The sequence below is a fragment of the Biomphalaria glabrata genome, chromosome 3, assembly GCF_947242115.1.
Source record: "Biomphalaria glabrata chromosome 3, xgBioGlab47.1, whole genome shotgun sequence".
Lineage (NCBI taxonomy): Eukaryota > Metazoa > Mollusca > Gastropoda > Planorbidae > Biomphalaria > Biomphalaria glabrata.
Genome location: NC_074713.1, coordinates 17,691,190 through 17,710,985, shown reverse-complemented (window position 1 = coordinate 17,710,985; position 19,796 = coordinate 17,691,190). Strand labels below are relative to the sequence as shown.

Here is a 19,796-nt window from a genome sequence, read left to right as displayed (position 1 = left end):
CCCTCCCGCACCGTTCGGTGCATTTGCCGTCAAGCTGTTTCCACAAAATTTTGTCACTGGTAATGTCTGAAGCATCTTCCCACCTGCTCTGAGGACCTCCAGGAATGTGTGGCGTCAAGTTGTACTAGGATGTCATCGCAACTCTTCTTATGCGTAATTCATTTAGTCGGAGAACATGTCCAGCAAACCTCATGCGACGCTCTGTCACAATCTTAATAAGGGGTCAAACCCCAGTTCGGCATAGGATTTCCTTGATTTAGACCCGATCTCTATAACTGACTCCTAAAATCTGTCTTAGCCATCTTTGTTGAGCCACATTTAGTGTTTTTCAATTTCGGCAGATGACTATTCACTGCACTTTATTAATTGAGCCCCGCCACTGGTAGAAATGTGTAACCTCTCTTGAATATGCTCTTGGAATTAGGTGACTGTAGTTTGCATTAGATTTTATATCGAAAAGGGAAGTTTTATCGTCAAAATCATCTGTTTGGGGTGTTAAACTAAAAAATCTCTGGAGTTATAGGTTTTTTAAAATTCAAAACCCCATTTAGCTACGGTCATAGAATTTAGTAACTGTAGTTTGCTTTAGAATAATATTGAAGATAGAGGTTTTCCACCTCAAAACGCTCTGTAGGGGGATTTTAAACTCAAAACCATCTGGAAGGGTTTTAAACTTTTTAAAAAGCCATCTGTTGGAGAGGGATTTAAACTCAAAACCCCCAATTGGCTTGGCTACGCTCAAATAATTTCAGTGTGTAATTTGCTTTTTTTATATTGAAGAGGTATTTTTTAGCATCAAACCACTCTGAAAGGGGGTTTAAACTCAAAACTCCTTTTGGCAACGCCCATAACATTTTGAGTGCGAAATTTGATTTTTTTCTTACATTGAATATTTATTTTTTAGCTTCATATCCCGCTTGACTACGCTCATAGATTTCTGAATGTGTAATTTTCTTTTTTTTTATATTGAAGATGTATTTTTTAGCTTCAAACTCCACTGGAGGGGAGTTTAAACTCAAAACCCCTTTGAATACACTCATAGCATGTTCAGTGTATAATTTGCTTTGTTTTTAATATTAAAGAGGAATTTTTCACCTTCAAACCCCGCTGAAGGGGGGTTTAACTTCAAAACTGAGTCAAAATCCATTTAGCTACGCTCATAACATTTTGAGTGCATAATTTGCTTTTTTTCATATTGAAGAGGTATTTTTAGCTTCAAACCCCGCTGAAGGGGGGTTTAAATTCAAAACTGAGTCAAAACCCATTTAGCTCATAACATTAAGTGCGTAATTTGCTTTTTTTTTATACCGGGTACTGGAGAGGTATTTTTTACTACTGAAGAAGGGGTGGGGGTTAACTCAAAACCCCTTTGGCTACGCTCATAAAATTTTGAGTGAGTAATTTTCTTTTTTCATATTGAAGAGGGGGTTTATCGTAGATTTTGGAGGGGGGTTAAAAATCAAAATCTTCCTTAACTGTGCTCGTGAAATTGGGAAGATTGTCGTAGGGGATTTTAAACTCGAACCACCCTGGTAGGGGGGTTTAAACTCACTCCTCCCCTGGTAGGGGTTTTAAACTCAAAAACCTCTGGTAGGGGGGTTTTAAACTCAAAACCTCCTTTGCTGTGCTGTTTAGTATTCAAATCTTACCTAAAATAAACAAAATCAAAGCAAAAAATCAGTCACTGAATTCCAACCCCCCCCGGGGGGGGGGAATTTCATTTCGGGGGGGGGTGAACCCCAACCCCCCCCTTCCCTGGCTACGCCCATGGTGGGCAGGATGGTTAAAAAAAGTGGGGGGGGGGGGAATAGTTAAAAGGGATACTAGAATTCACGGGCCAAATGTATGTGTGCGTGTGTCACATGTATGTGTCACTGTAGGTGTGGGAAAGGAGTGCTATAAATGGATCGTTCCAAATGAAGTCAACATGATGTAGCACATCATGAGAACATGATGTAGCACATGGTGGGGAAAAAATAGAGAAAGGGAGCTGGCCATTTCCTTTCATTGTAACAGATACAATAAATTACGGGCTAAAAAGTATGTTAGGGAGGTCGTAAAAATATGGCCTGCATATTGGAAGTTAAAATAATTGAGGGGGGACGTTCCGGCCATAAATAAACAATATAAAGCCTGGGAATTAATCAACGGGCGAAGCTAGTATAAATATAAATAAATACAAAGCAGATTGCGTTACTAAACCTAATTTCTTTTATTGAAGAGGGATTCTCGACACGGAAGGGAAAATTGGTAGACGCATGCGCAAATTGCGATTTTGACCGCCATTGATAGTTATTTCGGATAGCAACAATAATTAGACATAGGATAATAGCTGCAGAGCAAAACCAGAAATGTTAACAAAATTATTAACCAATGCAGTACTAAAATAAGCCAATGTCTGGGACGCTGGCATTATTTAGAAAAACTGCCGGTCATGGCGACATTAAAAAATCAGCACAGAAAGTTGCTGACACTAAAAAAGATACGGTCACTCGACTAAAACACCTTCGTATTGTTTTGGGTAAAAATCTTAAAATGTTACTGAGTTACTGAGACTTTTTACCTAGATTCTAGCTTATAGTTATAGGCTAGACTATTGATAGATCTATTCTAGATCTATCTGTTAGAATAGCTAAACTATCTGACAGCTTTATTAGATTAATACATGGAAACCGCAGGATAATATTTAATAATAATAAATATAAATATAATCTAGATAGACCCCTACTATGATTATGATTTATGATAATAATGATATAATAATGATAGAGTTATATTATTAATAAATTTAGTTAGTTACTTAGTATTTCTCTTTTAAATCATTATTATGATTATAATTATACAGTAATAGACATTATAGTATTTATAAACCTAATTGATAAAATAATATAGATCTAGAAGACTAGTCTAGTGACTAGAGTGAATATAATTATATATTGATGACATGCAATGATGCATTGATTATGATTAAATATCATTAATGTTATTATTGATAATTATTGTTATAGTTATGTTTACAATTTAGATCTAGAATCTAGACAATCTAGTCAATACAACTGTCTTATCGAACATATCCCCTAGAGGCCCTTTGTTTTGTATACAAACACCTCACCATATTTTTATCAATGCATCTTTATTTTGATAGTTATTATATCTAGATAAGATCCATTTTTCTAAGTTTTAACACATTTAGTTTTGTATTCCAATGCAGAGTATGCAAGATCATTTTGTACTAGGAAATTAACTGTCCTTTTTTGACCTCATACACATGAATAGGGATACTCCCATTACTAGATGGTAAACATATATAGCTCCAAGACGCATTAGCCCAGCAAGACCTACCTACTTGGCTTCAGGATTGAAAGGAGAACATGTATATTACACTTCCCTTGCTTCCCATTAAATGTACATAGTGTAATATAGTGTGTTCGTACCATTTTAGAAAATGCTACAATATCGAACACAATTTCTTTTTGAGTGTTTATGTATCTTAAATGCTATTCTGTTTTCTTTAATGTTCAGAGCAAAAATAAACTTAATCAATAAATTTTTAGTATATAAAAGAAAACAAAACGTACCCTATTTATAAATACATGCTTATTAAACATTATTGTTTACAAATAATACATTTTACAAAAAAAAAATATAAATAGTTATTTTTACATATTACTTCCCTTTCCCCCTAAAATAACTTTTAAATAGTATGCCCCTCTGAATAAGTTGGTAAACTCTTTAGATTGAGGCATCAGAAATAAGCATTACAAAGGCCAGAATAGGAAACTCCTACTATTTGTTGAACAATACATATATTAAACATAAATGAATAACAGCACCAGGGACCAAGTTATTAAGAGAGAAAGTAGTGAATAAAATGCTACGAAAATAAGGGCATGCGCCGACCGAGGCTCGAACCTGTGACACTGGATTCGACACCACCGCCTAGCGATAACGCACCAAGCGAAACTAGCCTCTAGACCATCGGAATGTCCAAAAAACATTCTTCTGATCCAGAGTCATTTCGCCCGTATGCAAATTACCACCCCAGTGGTCAAAGGTTACAAGCTCCAGCTAGCCCCTCCCCCACCCTCGCAGCATCCGTTCACTAACAATTTCGATAGAGCCGACACAGACAGCCGTTAGGCATGTATTAGACAAACGATGGCTCTATCTAATTGTTTATCTCTCACAAAGACAAGTGGACAACATAAACACATTACATATAGAAGCTTCAGTGGGTACGAGCAATAATGCTGTAAACGTAAATGTAAACATAGAGTTGAAGCTAGGTGCTGAAACAAATGATACATACATATATTAAACATAAATGAATAACAGCACCAGGGACCAAGTTATTAAGAGAGAAAGTAGTGAATAAAATGCTACGAAAATAAGGGCATGCGCCGACCGAGGCTCGAACCTGTGACACTGGATTCGACACCACCGCCTAGCGATAACGCACCAAGCGAAACTAGCCTCTAGACCATCGGAATGTCCAAAAAACATTCTTCTGATCCAGAGTCATTTCGCCCGTATGCAAATTACCACCCCAGTGGTCAAAGGTTACAAGCTCCAGCTAGCCCCTCCCCCACCCTCGCAGCATCCGTTCACTAACAATTTCGATAGAGCCGACACAGACAGCCGTTAGGCATGTATTAGACAAACGATGGCTCTATCTAATTGTTTATCTCTCACAAAGACAAGTGGACAACATAAACACATTACATATAGAAGCTTCAGTGGGTACGAGCAATAATGCTGTAAACGTAAATGTAAACATAGAGTTGAAGCTAGGTGCTGAAACAAATGATACATACATATATTAAACATAAATGAATAACAGCACCAGGGACCAAGTTATTAAGAGAGAAAGTAGTAAATAAAATGCTACGAAAATAAGGGCATGCGCCGACCGAGGCTCGAACCTGTGACACTGGATTCGACACCACCGCCTAGCGATAACGCACCAAGCGAAACTAGCCTCTAGACCATCGGAATGTCCAAAAAACATTCTTCTGATCCAGAGTCATTTCGCCCGTATGCAAATTACCACCCCAGTGGTCAAAGGTTACAAGCTCCAGCTAGCCCCTCCCCCACCCTCGCAGCATCCGTTCACTAACAATTTCGATAGAGCCGACACAGACAGCCGTTAGGCATGTATTAGACAAACGATGGCTCTATCTAATTGTTTATCTCTCACAAAGACAAGTGGACAACATAAACACATTACATATAGAAGCTTCAGTGGGTACGAGCAATAATGCTGTAAACGTAAATGTAAACATAGAGTTGAAGCTAGGTGCTGAAACAAATGATACATACATATATTAAACATAAATGAATAACAGCACCAGGGACCAAGTTATTAAGAGAGAAAGTAGTGAATAAAATGCTACGAAAATAAGGGCATGCGCCGACCGAGGCTCGAACCTGTGACACTGGATTCGACACCACCGCCTAGCGATAACGCACCAAGCGAAACTAGCCTCTAGACCATCGGAATGTCCAAAAAACATTCTTCTGATCCAGAGTCATTTCGCCCGTATGCAAATTACCACCCCAGTGGTCAAAGGTTACAAGCTCCAGCTAGCCCCTCCCCCACCCTCGTGAACGGATCAGCGTTATCGCTAGGCGGTGGTGTCGAATCCAGTGTCACAGGTTCGAGCCTCGGTCGGCGCATGCCCTTATTTTCGTAGCATTTTATTCACTACTTTCTCTCTTAATAACTTGGTCCCTGGTGCTGTTATTCATTTATGTTTAATATATGTATGTATCATTTGTTTCAGCACCTAGCTTCAACTCTATGTTTACATTTACGTTTACAGCATTATTGCTCGTACCCACTGAAGCTTCTATATGTAATGTGTTTATGTTGTCCACTTGTCTTTGTGAGAGATAAACAATTAGATAGAGCCATCGTTTGTCTAATACATGCCTAACGGCTGTCTGTGTCGGCTCTATCGAAATTGTTAGTGAACGGATGCTGCGAGGGTGGGGGAGGGGCTAGCTGGAGCTTGTAACCTTTGACCACTGGGGTGGTAATTTGCATACGGGCGAAATGACTCTGGATCAGAAGAATGTTTTTTGGACATTCCGATGGTCTAGAGGCTAGTTTCGCTTGGTGCGTTATCGCTAGGCGGTGGTGTCGAATCCAGTGTCACAGGTTCGAGCCTCGGTCGGCGCATGCCCTTATTTTCGTAGCATTTTATTCACTACTTTCTCTCTTAATAACTTGGTCCCTGGTGCTGTTATTCATTTATGTTTAATATATGTATGTATCATTTGTTTCAGCACCTAGCTTCAACTCTATGTTTATATTTGTTGAACAATCATAACATTGTTGGATTTATGTCTCATATAGCTGTCCTTTTTATGGTAGTGATCCAGATGTTTTGTATATCAACAGATAACTATGACATCCAGGAGGCCAAAAAGTTTTTCACAGACAACTATTCACATATATACTACATTTTCTACGACAATTTTGGAACAGTTGAAGCAGATTTAAAACAAAGAGGTCTGTATACAACCATCTAAATTTCTGACTGAGCATGTGTTGTTGAGATCTTATGTATACTTTTTTTTTTTAATTGCATTTCACATTGACTCATTGTTTTAATTGTCTAGTTTCACTGATCTATTGTTTTATCTGCAGTAAACAAAGCTCACAGAGAAGAGTTAGAAGGCATACTGGTTATTTTTGAAGTAAGTTTAAATCATTTTTGTGATATTTCATTTTAGATGTTTACATTCAATTGCTAATTTTATTGTCTGATTGCAGACATTTCTTTAAAAAGATGAGTATCATGTCCTACACAAATCCATAAGTCTTTCATTTGATCGTTGGAGAGATTTTTTCCCAAATAGTTTGTTAACTGACTGATTCAGGCAGCCATGATTGAATGACACAGTTCTTGATATAATTGTTAACAGCTATTTATAAGTGCTAACTTGAATCATTAGTTATGGGGTCTTAGTTGCTGTTTTTTTTTTAATGGTGGTTTCAGCTAGGACAACAATTTGACTGTTTGTAGGTGGTTAAATAGAAACATTGACCTGTGATGTCACAACCTGTGGGAAGTGGAGACCACTAAAGTTACCTCTGTTTGCTTAGGCTATATTGAGCATTTTTCAAACCAGAAATTGATTTAATAAGAGGTGTGACATTATCTTCTTCCTAATCTTCATGTGATTTCCTCATTTATTTTTGTTCACAGAAAATTCTTTTTCTGTTGCCTGAGATAGTTCATAAAAGATGGATGTTTCACAGCATTGGTAAGTTTAAAAGGTTTTAAAAAGTCACATCGAAAATAATTGTCATATTAGTTATTTTCGGATTCATTTTACTGTAATTGCCATTTTAATCAAAGTTAAAAAATCATTTATTTTCAGGGCGGATAATCAAAAAGCTCCTTCACCCTGGCAACAGCCTACAGGTAAATGTCTCTCAGTGGGTTATACAATTTATAGCAAAAATTAAATTATTATGATTATTTTTTATAAATGAGATTTTTTTTTTATAAGTTACCAATTAAACTTTATTTTAAGCTACGCAGTCAAGGTGTTAGATTTTTCCTGATCTGGTACCAGTGCTTGCAAGAAAATGCTAGTGAAGAGTGCCACCAGATGTTCACTAATCTGGTGCCAGGACTTAGAGACGAGACAAACTTAGAGTCAAATCCTTTGGTCACAGACAGCAGCTTAGCTGATGGTGAGATTGTTTTCAAATTATTTTAGAAAACCAACAATAGTTTGATATTTTCTTGGTTAAATTAAATACTGTGCTTTGTAGACCATATTATCTTTTCATTGAGGTTATATTGCTTAATACAAAGTATTTATATTCTGAAATATCTTATTTTTAAGATTTGATATTCTCACTATAGTTGTATTTCACAAAATATCTAAGACTGAGAAAATAATTATAAAAAGTAACCCATTAACTATTATTAACTACCGGTACTATTTTGAGTTAAAAAAAACAACAACAACTCCTAAGCCAAGTGAAAGAACTTTAAAACCACCAAATTATTCTTATTACTTTTAGTAAATGCCAATAATAGCTAATGTTTGAAAAAAAATTCAAGTTAGTATGAAAAAACTTAAGGGAAGAAATTGAATGGATCAAGCATGAATTATCTGCCCAAACATAATGACTTGAAATTGAGTTAACTTCATGCATTTAAAATTCACTGAAAGTTTGAAAACAATTTACCAATACAATAGATAGAAGATACTAGAAATCTAATATCACCAAAAAAGCCCCAAAAAACAATATGATAAAAGATCAGCATATTCTGTTCAAACTGAAAGATGTGAAAAACTCATTTTATATTGCTTGTGACACACCTTCCCAACCAGTCAGAAAAAAAACAACTTTTCACACCCTGAAACCTATAGGGCATATGATGTAAAAGTCATTTGTTTCTATGGCCAGCAGTTAACAAGGTGTCGTGTGACCAGCACAACAACTAACTGCCTTTAGTTTCCCTAACTAATGTCAAGTACCCATAAGAGTTGGGTGGATTCAGGGATGCTCTAAATATTCCAAAACTCAAAATCCCAGTCTTCACAGAGATTTGAACCCTAGATCTTTTGGTTCAGAAGCTAAGTGCTTTACCACTCTGCCGCCGCATCTACTAATCATGTACTTAAGTAAAATGATCATTTTTTGTTTATACTTTATTAATTCTATCTCTATTAAATTTAAATGTACAATAACACTAATCATATAAATAAAGATATTATTTACTACAATAATTTTATATGCAGAGTTGTTTGTTGAAACACTTATTAATAAAATTAAATAATCACAATAGTAATTTGTTTCACTTTGAACAGGTGTTGGTGGCATTGTGGCTGCAAGTGAGATCACAGCGATTCTACCCAACCAGCCAGAAAAGATTCCAGAAAACATTACAAAGTATTTTCTGGATACCTTGCTGAACTACATGGTTTCAGAGGTAAGTTAATTTAATTATTCATCAGCATGATTTTAAGACTATTACAGTCTCAAATTCTTTTATCTCAGATTTCAACCTTTGCTCATAGGAAGATAAACCCAACTTCTTGCAACATGCAACAATAAATATATATATACACAGTAAATATAATCAGATACAGGACACTATAATATTAGTAATGATCAATTAAACTAACCAACTTTGTTCATTAACTAGCAACATCTAGCTCTCACTCTCCTAACTCTAACTGCAACTCAAAGAAAAAAACTTCATCTACCTCCTTTATAATCATGTTCCCCCAAAACCTCTATAACCTTCCTTCCACGCACATGCTATTTTTAACCTTCACCTTTCTTTTCCCAACTTTTTGTGACCTCATCTAACTCATGCACATAGACCTGCACTCATGATCATGTGATGTCACATTCTTGCAACTAGCCTTGACTTTGTGTCCCACCTACATCTTAAGCTTGACCTCTGCCTCAGTGACACTTCATTTTTCTTTCTTATTTTTTTTTTTTTTTAAATATTCACTAAAAGTACTTATAGTATATATACATTCTAAAAAGATATACTTTCTGGTCTTAAATTTAGGGTTATACGAAATCTGTTAAATTAGATTTTTTTGGCATAGAAAAATGTTATTACATTTTGCACCATTGACATTGTTCCTTTTTCTGCAGGTTATAAAAATTGAGTGGATGAACAAGGAGATGAGGGAACAAAGTTTTGATTTCTTGTTCTCCAAATTTAAAGGAAAATATCTTAGTCAATTATTGCCAGATTTTGTATATAGAGATATATATGATCCAATTCAAGGTAGGCATTTACTGTTTCTCTCATTTTTTGCAAAAGAAACTAAACAATTGTAAAATAATATGTGCCTTTTTTTTTGTATTGTTGAGCGGTTGTTGTGTTTCAAATATATTTCAGATACATATATTGTAGAAAACAATGTTTAAGTTAGTAGGTTTAGCATAATGGCAGATATCAAGAGAAACAAACCAAATGTTAGAAACACTTTGCTTTCCAATGGTGTTTTTTTTTTTTCAGCAATTTTCCCTAACGTTATATATCTGAGAGTATACACTTTTTTTAAATGATAAAATTGAAGAACTGGGCAAAATATTTCATATCAAGGTTCTATTTAACACATGAAAAAAAAAAAAAGCTAATGGTAACTGTAAGTTTTTACCTACAACTAAATAAAGCTGTGCAAGAGAAATAACACTTTTTCACTTAAATGTACATAGAAAATGCTTGTCTTGTGCTCATTAGGCAAAACCATCCTTACAGCTTATTAAGAAGAGATATTTCAGAAAGATAAAATCAAGGTTAAATTGATGATCACAAAAGTGATTTCTTTTCAGATCACTCATTTAGCACACATTAATGCTCTTTTGGATTTGCAGAGTTGCCAATGGCTAGAGGAAAGGAAGTGATGAAAAAAAAAGATGAACCTCAAGCCATTTCTGAATGTCGTGATTCTTTTATATACTGGCTGGCAAATTTTACTGTATCTAGTCATAAGCCAGACCCTGATCTACATAGGTTAGTAAGATTGTGCATTGATATTGTAATGATTATCTATTGACTACCTTTATCTATTAATAGCTCTTTAAACATCCAATTTAAATTGAAGACTATGGTTTTAGTCCAGGTTACAACTCTTTCTCTCCAGAATTATTTTCCATGCTTCGGTAATATAGAAAGAAAGTACAATGCAGTCTCATGTTTACACCAAATTTTTTCAATGACCTACCTTTTCAAGAATTATTTAATTCTTAATATATATATTTACCATGCATATGTTTTTATAAGGGAAATCTTTTATTTCTATGTTCTTCTAATGTGTTCATTTCTTGTCTTCAGAGGTCTTTCATGTTCACTATTAAGTGAACCTCCATCACACACTGGAGAAACAAGAGATGTTGGCAAGGGTGCTGGAGATGAAGAGGAAGGGATTACACCACCAGTCTCAGGCAGTAAAGGCAGCACTCTGTCCTCTGACTTTGCTCCAAATGAATCAGCAGCTGGCTACTGTGGTGAGGCGCACACAGATTCTGAGTACCAGATTGTTAGAGCTGTACTCTTCTCTACCAGAGAAAATGTCAACACTGTGCATGAATGCTTTAGGCAGGTTAGTATAATTTTCTCTTTTTTTTTTTAATGTTTTAAGTTATTGAATTAGTAGTTTGAAAAACAAACTTAGAGACAAACAAATTTAGAGACAGTGAGTTTTTTTTCCTGTGAAACATTGAATTACCTCAATGGTATATTGAACTTAAGATTAATTGAACTATTCCAATAATACGGCTCAATTTAATAAAACTTTAAAAAATTGGAAAAAATCTTTTGATATTTTCCATTAAAGCAGGCTATAATGAGCTTCCAGTCTCTTATTTTTTACCCTTATTTAAGAGGTTAAATGACTCAAAATGTTGGTAAATAGAAGTTTATATAGAATCTATTTGTTCTTCTGATATAGGCTTGTACTACTTGCAGTTTTTGTAATGATTCCTTCAACTGTTCCATCTCCACAGGCTTTACTCCAGTCATTTAGACATACAAATGCCATTAGAAAAGTCATTGGGGTATACAAAGAATGGTTTCAGGTAAGTTCAATCAGATTCTTTGTCATTTATAATTTTGTTAATGCCCAAAACATTATGTTATACACATTTAAGTTTTATTTTGTACTTTTTTTTTTGGTATCTTGATTTCATATTATTTACTGTATTTGTGTTTGCTATAATGGAAGTTTGATTTCTTTTCATTTCTAATTTTTTTTTTCAAACTGAACCTAGATAATTGATTCATATTCTAAGTGTATATTTTAAAATGTAGGCAACTTTTGCAATTTTACATTCTATCTGCTTTTGTAATACATAATTATTTATCATCTCAGCATGATGCTTTTCAATAGACAATAAAACAATTTTTCCTATATTTTTTTCCCATTGTATTTAAATCACAATTTTTACTTGATTTTAAATGTTACTTTTTCAAACATTTTCTTAAGATACAGAGAAAAAACAAAATTATAATTTTGTTTTGCTTGTAGTTTGGTGGGTTTCTTTATATGAACACTTTTCAGTACTTCACACTTTGATCATGTTTGCAGTTTTGTTAATACATAATTTTGTCTTTTAAAACTAACACCCTTATTTATCCTGCTAGGATATAACATTTTTTTAAGCTATCTAACTTTGTATTGCTTGACAATGTTCTGAGTTTGGCTACTAACATTTTTTTTTTTAATAGAAAATCAAAAGTATTTTAGTTCACATTTAAAATATGGTGTCAACAGTTTGAATTTAAAAAAAAAATAAAACTGAATCATACTATTTTTTTTATTTATATTAATTTTAGATTGATTTTAAAGAAAATGTGCAGTCCACTTTCTCAGAATTATATTTATTGCTCAATTACACAATTATTAATTGATTTTCAAAATAAATACCATTACATTGATCCACACACTTTGTGGCTTTAAATTTTCAAATAAAAAGATCAATATAGTACTCACACGCTGGTGTTTCCAGATTTGTTAATAACAAAAGATCATCATAGTAATATATACACTACAGTTTAAATCTTTACTATATATATAAATTTTTTTTTTTTTTTTTTTTTTGCAAACTCTTATTTGCTTATATATGTGTTATATATGTGTTAGACATTTTCAAATTGTTTTCTAGTCAGCTACATTGACACTCACATTTATAAGTGCTTGTGTAATCATCATAAGTGCTTTTTTTTTTTTAACATTTCTTTATTAATTTGTTGAGACTTCAACAGTTGCTAAAGATATTACAATTAATAAGCCCATATTTTTATGGGACTAATCCGAAATGAAATTATCATACTTATCTTCCATGAGCAAATTTCAGGGTTTGTATGCCTTTAAAAAAAATAGGTGTTCTAGCCCTAAACAACGCTTTGGTATATAACAAGGTTAGTTTGGCTCGAAACATGTTAACAGTTTAGTAGAAAATATAGAGACTAGTATTTGGTATTTAGAGACAAACAATATTATTAGTATTTCTATTGTTGTGCCTTTTACATAACGATTCCACATTGTTCAAAACTTAAAATTTTGAATACAAAAACCAATATACAGATGACTCCTGATAGTCAGATGATTACGAGGGGGGGGGGGGGAGATTACTGAAAATGTAAGTTCAAATCATTTAACCATACATGTCAAGATAGTTCTATAAGCAATGTACTAAGATATTTTCTTAGACATTCAAGGATTGAAAATAAATAATAGATGAAGAAAAATGTATTGATCTAAAAATACTAAACATATGATTTTAGCTTTCACATACTGAACTAAATAGCAATAAGCCTTTCTACATTCTATAAATATACTTATACGCATTAATTACACAAATTTATTCACCATGTCAGATTAAATGTATATTTGCTTCATAGTTAGTTAGTTATATTGTTTGATTTAATTGCCAAGGGAAGGAAGTAATTTTGTGTGTTTCGTTATTGATGACTTTTGTGTTTTTGTGGCGGTAGAAGGATAAAATCAGTGTTAGGTTGGTATATTTTAAATGTCTTCTTTTCCATAGGTGTACATTGTAACTTGCTTAATTTTCACAAAAATAAAAAAATGTTTTTAAAAAAAATGAATTGATTAAAGTAAATCCAATTTTGGAAGATAGCATTTTGATGATGGAGAATAAGGTACACACCTTTAAAAAAATGGGCATACATAAAAAATGTAGTTATATAGGAATTGCTTAATATCCACCAAAGATGCTAAATTAAAAAAAACGATATATCCAGACTAATGTTAATGAAGAATTAGAGACACACCTTTAAAAAATTGTCATAAATATGAAATTTAACAATCCAGATAACAAAAAACTTTTTTTTTTTTTTGTTTTAATGTTACCATTCTTCTTCTTGGGGAGCAATATTCCTGCCAAGCATTTTTAAAAATTCATATCTCAAGTTTAAACTATTTTGTTTCATCACTTGCCCGTTTTATCTTATGGGATAAACTTTAGCAAATGCTATTGTCAGTTCTGCTCTTTAATTTAGTTATATAAAATTTGAATGGGTTTTCAGTTTGGTTTGGTGGCTGGGCTGACTTATTACTTATTCATTACTCCCTCCTCTCCCCCCTCCCTTTACACACACACTCTTTTGAGTACACTTATATTTTTCATTTTAAAAAATAACATTTACATCTTTTACTCCAAGTAACATTCAAGCTTTGCCAGCCATTTAGGGTGTAATATTACCTAAGGAACAGTATATAATCTATAAAACTGTACTAACAGCAGATCACACTATGCAGGATAACATTATTAGCTACCTTATCAGTGTTAATTTCTTCTCACATATACCCCCCCCCCCACCCCAGCCAAAAAATAAATTTAAAAAGTCTTTCCAAACTACTAATTTAAAAGTCGTTTGACCTTAGTAAGTAATAATGTTAATCCATACAGTAAAAAGTGAATCCAAGCAACCAATTCCCCCCCCCCCCCCCCATCCCCTTATTTTCTTTTTATTTGGATTTAGAGCTTAGTGTTTAAAGGTCAATGACATTTTTTTACTTAGTTTATTCATTTTTCCTCCCTTTATTTTGTATTGGCTTCACTTGTTTGTTAGAAGTTCTTGCTCTTTTTACTTAGCATTAAAATTTTTTTTTTTCTGCTGTATTACAGATTTTGAAGAATTTATTATGCTTTATAATTTTGTTTATTTTATGTTTTAATTTGTTAGCTTGAAGTATTCAGTTATTTTTATTTGTTGTTTTACTGGATTATAGATTCTAGTGTTTACATAGATAAATGGCATCAATTACATATGCCCATAGAAATGGGGTTTTGATGAAATTTTATCATGAAATGGAGTATTTCTTTGTTTGTTTTTAAAATTAATTTCTACTTGTTATGGGTTCAGAGAATATAATATAACCAGTTATTCAATTTTATAACTGATTTAGTAAACCTTTAGCATTGGGTGCACTCATGAGTTTTATCAAATCTGACAGAGTGATTTTAGTACTAGTGGGGGGAAAGGTAGCAGTCTATTACCAGGCATCCTTGCCTTGTTTATTTTTTTTTATATAGATTTTTTTTTGTCTTTGTTTTCTATTGCACAATTTAATTTTTTAAAATTCAACTATTTCAAAAGTTGCTTTTATTGTTGTGTTACTACAATTAGTTTGTTATAATTTCTAAAAAAAAGTTTCCTTATGCATGTCTGTCAGTGTCTGTTACTAATTATCACTTAAAACAGCATGAGGATGAGCGACCAGTGTTCATGTTGGAGCCAGCCAGTGTTGAACCAAACACAGATGGGGTTGACAGGGGGGAATGTGCTGAGTTCTACCATGGTTCCCTCTCAGATATAGCCGAGGAGGACAGATTCTCTATGGATGTATGTTCTTGAATCTGTAAATGTCCACACCTCATTGTCCTTGTTTTATTGTTCATCTGGTACATTCATTTGACCCTCATATTCAGCCTTTTACATTGCAGTGCTAAAGTTAATGGCTTATTTATACAAAATCTAAATTAGTACTAAATTAATTGTTTCTTGCAATTCATGTTATATGTAACACAGGGTAATTGAAATAGAAGCAATTTTTTAAATTACATTTTGCCTGATGTTGATTTACAATTGACATGATGGGATGTTAAATACTTCAGAATAAATAATAAGTTTTGAAGATTTTTTGAAAAATAATTTTAAGCTGATGCTAGTGAATCTATAATGTAAGTTATATTGAATGTTATTTTTGTGTAACTTTTTATGATGAAGATATTTTGAGGATAGATCATTTCACATTTGAATAAGCAAAAACCCTCATGGAAATGTTCAAATTTGTTGTTGGAACTCATTTAGCTGGATTTATCTTTCCATGTCATATCTATAAGAAATTACTGTGCTGAAATCATAGCTTTAATATTATGAAAAGTCCTGCTAAACTTTTGTGTTTTAAACCTTGATTTGTTTAAATAATACAACTGCAACTTTCAAAGGTCTAATATGATATACAAATGCAATGTACCTGTGTGCTCTGTACAAGTTGGTGTTGTTGTTTTGTAGCTGTTGATCAAATAGAAACATTGAGCAGACATGCACTTGGCTAGTACACTGTTGTCTTCATCCTCATTGTCACATACAAGTTAAAGGTCATGCCATGGATGAGAAGCTTACACACATTCTCCCTCCTGCACACACAACACATACATACATATGCTGCTTTGGCCCATAAACTTGTTTCTCAAAAGATGGGTATTTAAAAAAAATAAATTATTAAAATGCTTCTATAATGTGATTTTGTACAAACCAAAGTCTATTAATTAGTTCACAAGTTTCCTATGCTTTATTCCTGATTATTTGGTGCTGTTCTTTGCATTCATTGGATATGAGCATGTTATATATACCAAGTATGGTTGCATGATGTCTTGTTCTAATATAAACAACTTCTAGTTCTTAATGCAAAAGTACTTCTGGTTAACAAAGCAGTCACCACTATAGTACTCTAATTTACAGGGACATATCTACATTTATCATCCCACTATGTTTGTACTTCCTGGCATGGCACTTCAGCTAGTTTATACATTTCATTTTCTGCATTTCTGTTAACTGGTTGTTGTGGTTAACCTTTTTTTTTTGTTCATTTCATTGGCTCATTTTGGTTTTAATTTTTTAAGTTCATCTTTTTTATATCAACATTTTTATTTTGTTAAAGAGTCATTATTTTTAGTTCCAACTTTCAAAATTAATTACAATTAATTCTCGGGGAATGTGTGAAAATTATAGTTACTTTCTAATTTAGAAAAGAAATTTTTTTCATATTTAAGCAAGCCTTCATCTTGGGTTGATCTTGAAACAAAGAATTATATTATGTTTGCTGTATTCAGGATTCTCCATCTGCAAGTGCCTTGTCGCTCCAGCACTTAAATGCACCCTCAGAGAATGAGGATGGAGCCAGGAGAAGCTATTTGAGAAACAGGTCTTACCTTGGTGCTGTGCAGGACTTGGCTGATCTTGGGGATGAGAAAAGTAAAGATGTACGAGCTGGCATGCAGAGAATATTGCAAGTTTTCATCACCAATGCAGCCAATATTTTTTTGCTTGATGCAGAAGATGATGGGCAACTTCAAAACCAGGTAAAAAATGTAAAAAGATTCACTGTTGGATTAAGTGGTCTCTCTATCAGAGATAGAACAGAGAGATTTTAAAACTCTTTTGTTCCATAAGCGGTCAGAATATTACTATTTTGCAGACAGCAGGTTTTAATGTGTAGTTTTGTTAAAGATTATAGTCTGTTATTATTTGCTGCACTTGTGTGTTTGTTGTAATGCTGAAAAAAAACACACATTGTTAACAAGTATTTATATATATTTTTTTTTAATCAATACAAATTTTTTACGAATCAATGAATGGTAGTTATTTTAATATGTATAAGGGATAAAAGCTAAAATGTCTGTTTTAATGTTTAAATAAATATTGTAACACTTTATCACATTTACAGGTTGAATTATGTAAAAGAGTACTCAATATCTATAGGCATGTTGTCATGAGCATAGAGTTGAATCATCAAACTTGGTAAGTCTTACAACATTGTTGTGCACTAAATCAAGCTGATGGAAAAAGAAATTGTGTTTTTAAACATTTTACATTCCTAAATTGAAAATATCCTTTATAGGAACATGTTATATAAAAAGTTGAGCACTAAAACACACCAAAGAAATTAATTGTAAAATCTCCACTAATTTTCTCTTAGTCAAGAAAAATCTGAATCAAAATAGAAAACAAGGTTTAAATGTCTTTTTTTCAAAGTAAAAGTGGAAAACTATTATCTTGCACTATACATAAAATACAAGTTTGTGCAGTAAATTTATTAAATATAATTAAAGAGACAATATTACTATGTTGTTGTTTTTTCCTTTCCACAATATCAACTTGTTCGTCTCTGATAGCTATGTCAATTGTTCTACTCCACATGGTTTGTTTATTTACAAGTAATCATTGAAGACAATATATAAATAAATAAAACCCCATTACCCATTGCAGAAATATTTTTACAAACTTTTAAATCTATCCAGGGAGCAGTTACTGAAAGTTCTCCTTAGAATAACTTCAGGAGTACTAAAACGCAATCCTCCCATTGAGAGATACATGACTCTTGGAGGACGACTGGCTCAACCCATATTTCAGGTTTGATTTTACAAAATTGGTATAAACACACAATAAAGACACAGCTGTGCAGGGGATTTAATGTCTTTAAGAGAACATTACCAAAGACTGATGTTCTCTTGTCTCTATTGCACTGACATTATAATTGACTTTGCCTCGTTGATGTCTAGAGTTATTTACATCATCGGCCGAGGGGTCAGACATTTAAAAAAAATGTAAATGCTATTTAAAGAAATGTTAAAAATATTTTTTCAATATGTTGTAATATATTTTTTTTACAAAGCTTAAAGCAACTTAATCTGTATGCCTGTATGTTAAAAAGTTTGTACACATTATTTCTCCCACACCCAATCTCGGATCAAGTTGAAAATTTGCACAATTATTTCATGTACCTGACAAAACAAGAATAAATACAAAAAAATAAATGTATTAGTAAATTAACTATTGGCAAGTAATCGTTTGCTTGATATCAAGCAAAGGAAAGAAATTGTACTTGATGTAGTGGTACAAGTTGAATTAGTCCCCTTTATACTTTGCGTAGAGAATTAGTTCATCACTTGAAAGTTTAAAACTAAAAATAGAAAAGTATAAAAAAAGTATAAAACCTTCTATTTTCTTAAGCTCTTCGCTGGCCTAGTGGTTAGTGTATTGGCTTGATCCAGTATTGGCTTGAAGAGGCTTGAACGCTCGTTCAATTCGTACAACTTTTTTTCTCTCAATAAAATGCATTTGAAAAGCGATCGTTTTTCTTGTTTACTTTGTTTATTATGCTATATGTAATCTTATTAATTATTATCATATTTAGTATTTTTGTCTTCAGACATTGATAGTAACATGGACCAAAGCTAATTTGAATATAATGGTCACAGCTGCATTATGGGATGAATTTCTAGCAGTTCTCTCAGCATTGACCTCTTGGAAAGAACTAATTATGGAGTGGTCTGTAAGTATAATTATTTTAAAAAGTAATAATAGTTTCAGAAACATCCCTTGAATTATCTGCTCTGAAGTATAAACTCCTTCCACAAGAATATTATTCCACAATAACTTAAAATAGGCACATAACTTTAAAGGAAACATTAATTATTACTTTCAAAGACATACATATAAAACAATATTAAAACAATAGAGCTGCTTTTTACAAAAACAACAAATAAAAAACATTAATTAAAATAAAAATAATTTTAATCCATAACAACTGCCCTTATTAAATACCATCACATTTATTATAAGATAAAATAACATAATATGTGCATGTGTAGACATGCCTCCAACAATCATAGAATTGTAATCACAACAAATTTCCTCAAGGATCAATAAAGCAGTCTTAGTCTTTCAACACCATCTCATTAGATACAGAAATACAAAGTTAATCTTACAACAAGATACATCCACTCAATACCAAAATCAAAGTTTATCTCTCATTTTTCATTCAATTACCTATCTTCCTTTGTACCGTTTATAGTTTACTCATGATATACTAATTTATATGTTAATGATCAACTCTTGGTATTTATTTGCAATACAAACAGCAATTTTGAAATCTCAGTAGAGTTAGCAGCTAAAAGGGACCCCCCACTGACAAAGACCTATTCAAAGAAGTTTCAACCATCATGTAGGATCTTTCTCTTCTTTGAGAGAAATTAGTGGGAGTGA

General features: G+C 32.8%; 1 protein-coding gene across 12 annotated transcripts in view; it reads left to right on the top strand.

Annotated features, from left to right (window-relative positions):
- The first annotated feature begins 2,257 nt into the window (after positions 1-2,257).
- The window catches only part of LOC106057120 (ral GTPase-activating protein subunit alpha-1-like), a 55,085-nt gene continuing 37,546 nt past the window's right edge, over positions 2,258-19,796 (top strand). For 11 of the 12 annotated variants that reach the window (XM_056023780.1, XM_013214193.2, XM_056023777.1 and 8 more), the window contains exons 1-16: positions 2,258-2,521; positions 6,404-6,514; positions 6,653-6,702; positions 7,215-7,272; positions 7,390-7,433; positions 7,546-7,708; positions 8,839-8,960; positions 9,644-9,779; positions 10,373-10,511; positions 10,833-11,100; positions 11,504-11,575; positions 15,228-15,368; positions 16,862-17,110; positions 17,476-17,549; positions 18,050-18,161; positions 18,961-19,083. In XM_056023780.1, the coding sequence (XP_055879755.1) occupies positions 2,395-2,521; positions 6,404-6,514; positions 6,653-6,702; positions 7,215-7,272; positions 7,390-7,433; positions 7,546-7,708; positions 8,839-8,960; positions 9,644-9,779; positions 10,373-10,511; positions 10,833-11,100; positions 11,504-11,575; positions 15,228-15,368; positions 16,862-17,110; positions 17,476-17,549; positions 18,050-18,161; positions 18,961-19,083 (1,989 nt within the window). In that variant the 5' untranslated portion in view covers positions 2,258-2,394. The remainder of the gene's footprint in view (positions 2,522-6,403; positions 6,515-6,652; positions 6,703-7,214; positions 7,273-7,389; positions 7,434-7,545; positions 7,709-8,838; positions 8,961-9,643; positions 9,780-10,372; positions 10,512-10,832; positions 11,101-11,503; positions 11,576-15,227; positions 15,369-16,861; positions 17,111-17,475; positions 17,550-18,049; positions 18,162-18,960; positions 19,084-19,796) is intronic. The other variant, XM_056023781.1, reaches the window with a different exon arrangement.